Raw genomic sequence first — 5,140 nt, 5'->3', positions numbered from 1 at the left:
AGTAAAGCGTTTGATAGTGAGTCTGAACAAGAGTTTTATTTGGTGAAAGGGAAAGACCTCCACACTGTGGGATCTTTACAATTAAAAGTGTAGGGACCGAAAGTAACCCAGTGATAAGGCATCATGTGACTGTCAATATTGACGTGAGTAAAGCGTTTGATAGTGAGTCGCAACAAGAGTTCTACTTGTTGAAACGGAAAGATCTCCACAGTGTAGGAACTTTACCCAGTGAGGGACATTTAATAGACCAGTCCAATGTGTCAGCTAGGTTTAAATCTAATGAGGATTCTCAAGGTCACGTGTCAACTGGGGTTCCTCAGGGATCTCCGATAGGTCCCAACACTAAGATTTCCCCCGAAGTTAGTTCTAACAAAAACGGTAAATTAAAAGTGTAGGGACCGAAAGTAACCCAGTGATAAGGCATCATGTGACTGTCAATATTGACGTGAGTAAAGCGTTTGATAGTGAGTCTGAACAAGAGTTTTATTTGTTGAAAGGGAAAGACCTCCACACTGTGGGATCTTTACAAAGTGAGGGACATTTAGTAGACCAATCCAATATGTCAGCTAGGTTTAAATCTAATGAGGATTCTCAAGGTCACGTGTCAACTGGGGTTCCTCAGGGATCTCCGATTGGTCCCAACACTAAGATTTCCCCCGAAGTTAGTTCTAACAAAAACGGTAATAAGCCAACGAAATTGAAATACAGTGTAGGATTTGACTTGAATAATCTATCAGTGGCTTCGGATGAGGGGCAGGAGGATTCGTGGGGCCCTGGGGGTTCTCCCCCGCACACGTTCTACAGGCGCCTGAGTCAGATAAGGCCACCGGTAGACGCGGCAGCCAGCCTCGTAGCTGCTAGGAAGAAAAGTCTCCTGGAGAGGAACAACCCGAAAAATTCACATCAGAACACCGTGACCCATGGGAAATGGTCTCGGGTGCATTCGGGTTACGAACGAACTTCGGGGAGTAAACGAATTGAAACGAGTCTGAACGATAAGACACGAACGGAACCTCGATATGATCATTCCGTAAAGGAGAGAACTATTCAAATCGATCGGAACTCTCTATCTCCCTCTCAGTGTGTAGATTTGAAAATCCCTCCAACGATTTGAGTCCTTAGGAATCGAAGAAAATTGATTTTGGATTACAAAAGTCGTGAAATCTTCACACTTCATTTTCTTTCCTCAGTTCAACAAACGATTTGAGTCCTTAGGAATCGAAGAAAATTGATTTTGGATTACAAAAGTCGTGAAATCTTCACACTTCATTTTCTTTCCTCAGTTGAACGGTTCAATGGTTACAAGTCTGTTGTATTTAATGCTATTTTTAATCAGAGAAAATCAAGTGCTGACCCCAGGTCTTGCACGCTTGTTTAATGTGTAACTCCTAGTCGAATGAGTTACGGGCCTGAAGTTTATTCCTCTCTGAAAAGCGAAAAAACGTCCGGGTCCTCTTTGTTAGAAGCCCTTCGGAAAAGGGCAGCGGGGAGGGACATTTTTCCGGGGAAAAATTCGACCAGTGTTAATTCGGTGAATAGGAAAACCTACACGGATGACCTGTCCAATCTGTACACACAGACGCATAACATTCCCAAGGTTTCCTTACGACGGAATTCCAAGGGCGTGGGTGATAAAGAGACCTTTGTGTTCCATCGGCCAAGAGTTTTCCCGCGGGAGGCATCGAACCAGAACCCCCCGCAATCTGTACACACAGACGCATAACATTCCCAAGGTTTCCTTACGACGGAATTCCAAGGGCGTGGGTGATAAAGAGACCTTTGTGTTCTATCGGCCAAGAGTTTTCCCGCGGGAGGAATCGAACCGGAACCCCCCAGTTGAGACGACCGTGAAGTGTAGGGCCACATCTCCCCCTCCTCTACAGAAACCGGTGTACCAGCCCACCCCGTATGGTTTGTTTAGGAAAAATTCGAATAGTATGAAACATTTTAATACAAACGGGAGATATGTGTTGGATTTACCCATTAACAAGTAAATACTCTTTTTAGGTGCTCTACCCTACGAAAAATAGGTTGTTCGCGCTCCTCACAAGTACACTTTTTGCGAACAACACTTGGTCTAATATTCTATTAAATCCGTATTTTTCGCAATTTCTGCCATTTTGTTTTGTACCCAAATTTTGTTTTTCAACAACCAGACCGAGTCAAGAAACCTGGTCTGTCACCCAAATCTTTAGCTTAAGAACGATTTGAGTCCTTAGGAATCGAAGAAAATTGATTTTTGGATTGCAAAAGTCGTGAAATCTTCACACTTCATTTTCTTTCCTCAGTTCAATGGTTACAAGTCTGTTGTATTTAATACTATTTTTTAATCAGAGAAAATCAAGTGCTGACCCCAGGTCTTGCACGCTTGTTTAACCCACTCACATTTTTCAATAGTTCAAGGGTGACAAGTACTTTACACTGTGTGTGAGTGAAATTTCGCACCAATGAAACGGCTCCTCACAAGTACACTTTTTGCGAACAACACTTGGTCTAATATTCTATTAAATCCGTATTTTTCGCAATTTCTGCCATTTTGTTTTCTAACCAACTATTGTTTTTCAACAATTTTTTTTTTGATTCAGTACAACCTTTTTTTTCCATGTCCCCCATTAAGAAGTACCTTATTATGTTTTCCGTATTTTATCAACAATTTTTTTGATTCAGTACAACCTTTTTTTTCCATGTCCCCCATTAAGAAGTACCTTATTATGTTTTCCGTATTTTATTTTTTTCCAAATCAACTTGTGTCATAAGAACCTGTCTACCATAAAATAAAAACCCCAAAGATAACCATTTTCACGTAGAATATCTTAGTTTTTCCAATATTTTGTACATAAGATTTTGTTAGCCTTTTTACTTTTTTTAAAAGAAATCCCCAGTACTTCCAAGCTATCTTTTTTTAAACAATATATTTTCATTTTATATAGGGAATAAATTTGTATACATTTAACTTAAATATGGATTTTATAAAAAGAAAGTAGAGCCCTTCCTTATTTGTAAGAAATCCCTCCTTCTCCCGAAAACTACCGACATGTGTGCGAGAAAAGTGTAACTCCTAGTCGAATGAGTTACGGGCCTGAAGTTTATTCATCTCTGAAAAGCGAAAAAACGTCCGGGTCCTCTTTGTTAGAAGCCCTTCGGAAAAGGGCAGCGGGGAGGGAAGTATTTGTAAGGGCTTTGCAAGAGAGATCATCTTTAAGATGTCTAGCTTTGCATTTAACTTTTTCTATTCGTATGAATAACAAGTTACACTTCAATATTCTTTTGTTACTTTCTATAAAATAAGTTATTATTTGTAAGGGCTTTGCAAGAGAGATCATCTTTAAGATGTCTAGCTTTGCATTTAACTTTTTCTATTCGTATGAATAACAAGTTACATTTCAATATTCTTTTGTTATTTTCTATAAAATAAGTTACACTTCAATATTCTTTTGTTTTATTGTATTTTTCCTGTTTAAAAAATACCAAATAGGACATCAACTCTGAATTCTAATTGATTAGTTTTAGCAAGATAAAACCATTCGTTTCCATTTGCCAACGATTTTACTTTGCTCAAACTGACGGTTTTTTCTCTCGAAAGTTGCTTTGTCAACTTATACCCAATCATCCACTTAAAATACATATGTGAATTCTCGAAACTTACCCCGGGTAAATTACCCATGAACAGGGCAGATTTAGGGGGGCGAGGACGCTCGGGTTCTCTCGAAAGTTGCTTTGTCAACTTATACCCAATCATCCACTTAAAATACATATGTGAATTCTCGAAACTTACCCCGGGTAAATTACTCATGAACAGGGCAGATTTAGGGGGGCGAGGGCGCTCGGGTCCCCCCCCCTTGGGTTTCATCTTTATCCCTTTACAGTGGGCCAGACTCCTAAAATTTGATACATCACTGTTTAGACTGTTGCCTCCCTCCCCCTCAATGAAATTCCGGATACAGGCCTGTTTATGAAGGGAAAATAAATAATCCCTTACTATGTACATTGCCCCAGATTTGTAGAGTGCTAAGCACATTGCTCCCAGTAGATTGAAGTGTAGAAGGAAAAATCTACAGTGTAAACTGTAGAGGCATCTTTAGGAACGTGAAGTTAGACTTGCAAGTTTTCTCTGCGCTTGTAAATAGTGCCCAGATAGGGAAAAACCTGTAGCCTTCTAAACTTACCAATGAATTACCACTGAAATTATTTGTGATGTCAAACATAAACACGTACATGACAATACAGATGGAAAAGTTACGTACACGCTTTCCTGTAGGATTTCTTCACATCCGCGGGAGTGACGAGCTGTGACATTTCACACTTCCACTTTGCTCCCTCCCACAGTATCGTGTGCAGGGAGCATAGCAACGCTCGGATGTTGCCCTTTTTCCCCTCTGTCCACTCCAGGATCTGAAAACATTAGGCCCCCACCATGTCATGAAATAATTTCTAGTTCGAATACCGCGAACAAACCGCGAATACCGCGAACAAACCGCGGATACCGCGAACAAAAAACCGCGGATACCGAGAACAAACAAGTTACGTATACTTTATGATAGTGTTATGAAATAAAAGATTTTTATGCATGAAAATTATTTTTGTATTTAAAAGAAATAAGCTGATGTAATTTTGTATGTTAACTGATATGGTTCGTTCTCGGAACGGCTGGCTTTCTCCTATCCTGTCTTCCTTCTCTATTCGATTTCGGGACAATAAGACCATAGCAGTTACAGTTCCTCTGTAAAACTTTTTCTTAAAAAAAAAAAAGAAAAGATTCCATTTTCCAAGGAAATATACATAACAAGGACTCGTTTTCACTTACTTTATCAGGATGCACAGCAAGGCACGCTTTCCTGTAGGATTTCTTCACATCCGCGGGAGTGACGAGCTGTGACATTTCACACTTCCACTTTGCTCCCTCCCACAGTATCGAGTGAAGGGAGCATAGCAACGCTCGGATGTTGCCCTTTTTTAAGTTACGTATACTTTATGATAGTGTTATGAAATAAAAGATTTTTATGCATGAAAATTATTTTTGTATTTAAAAGAAATAAGCTGATGAATTCAAATATAGTTTATTTTATTTAAACATAAATTTTTACTATTAACTTTATATTTACTGTATATTTTATGAAATGTATATATTTCTGTGTTTTGA

At 39.3% G+C, this 5,140-nt stretch overlaps 1 protein-coding gene and 1 long non-coding RNA gene across 2 annotated transcripts; one reads left to right on the top strand and one right to left on the bottom strand.

The window, feature by feature from the left end:
- Window positions 1-400: 400 nt before the first annotated feature.
- LOC113468815 lies at window positions 401-3,967 on the top strand. The gene is made up of 3 exons (XM_026826027.1): window positions 401-1,100; window positions 3,011-3,171; window positions 3,905-3,967. Exons 1-3 carry the CDS (start codon window positions 560-562, stop codon window positions 3,965-3,967), a joined length of 765 nt encoding a protein of 254 aa, XP_026681828.1. The 5' UTR covers window positions 401-559.
- Window positions 2,352-2,997, bottom strand: LOC113468814. The gene is made up of 2 exons (XR_003392433.1): window positions 2,706-2,997; window positions 2,352-2,623 (listed from the first exon to the last, which is right to left on the bottom strand). It is a non-coding gene; the product is annotated as an uncharacterized LOC113468814 (long non-coding RNA).
- Window positions 3,968-5,140: the final 1,173 nt, after the last annotated feature.

Source organism: Diaphorina citri, unplaced genomic scaffold, assembly GCF_000475195.1.
Source record: "Diaphorina citri unplaced genomic scaffold, Diaci psyllid genome assembly version 1.1 scaffold861, whole genome shotgun sequence".
Taxonomy (NCBI): domain Eukaryota; kingdom Metazoa; phylum Arthropoda; class Insecta; order Hemiptera; family Psyllidae; genus Diaphorina; species Diaphorina citri.
The sequence above is the reverse complement of the archived record's forward strand: the minus strand, read 5'-3'. Positions and strand labels throughout refer to the sequence as shown.

Coding starts and splice junctions, on each gene's coding strand:
- LOC113468815 (XM_026826027.1), top strand. CDS start 560: ATGTCAGCTAGGTTTAAATCTAATGAGGATTCTCAAGGTCACGTGTCA. Junction 1,101..3,010: donor GTGTGTAGATTTGAAAATCC/CTCCAACGATTT, acceptor TGTAAGAAATCC/CTCCTTCTCCCGAAAACTAC. Junction 3,172..3,904: donor CAGCGGGGAGGGAAGTATTT/GTAAGGGCTTTG, acceptor ATCACTGTTTAG/ACTGTTGCCTCCCTCCCCCT.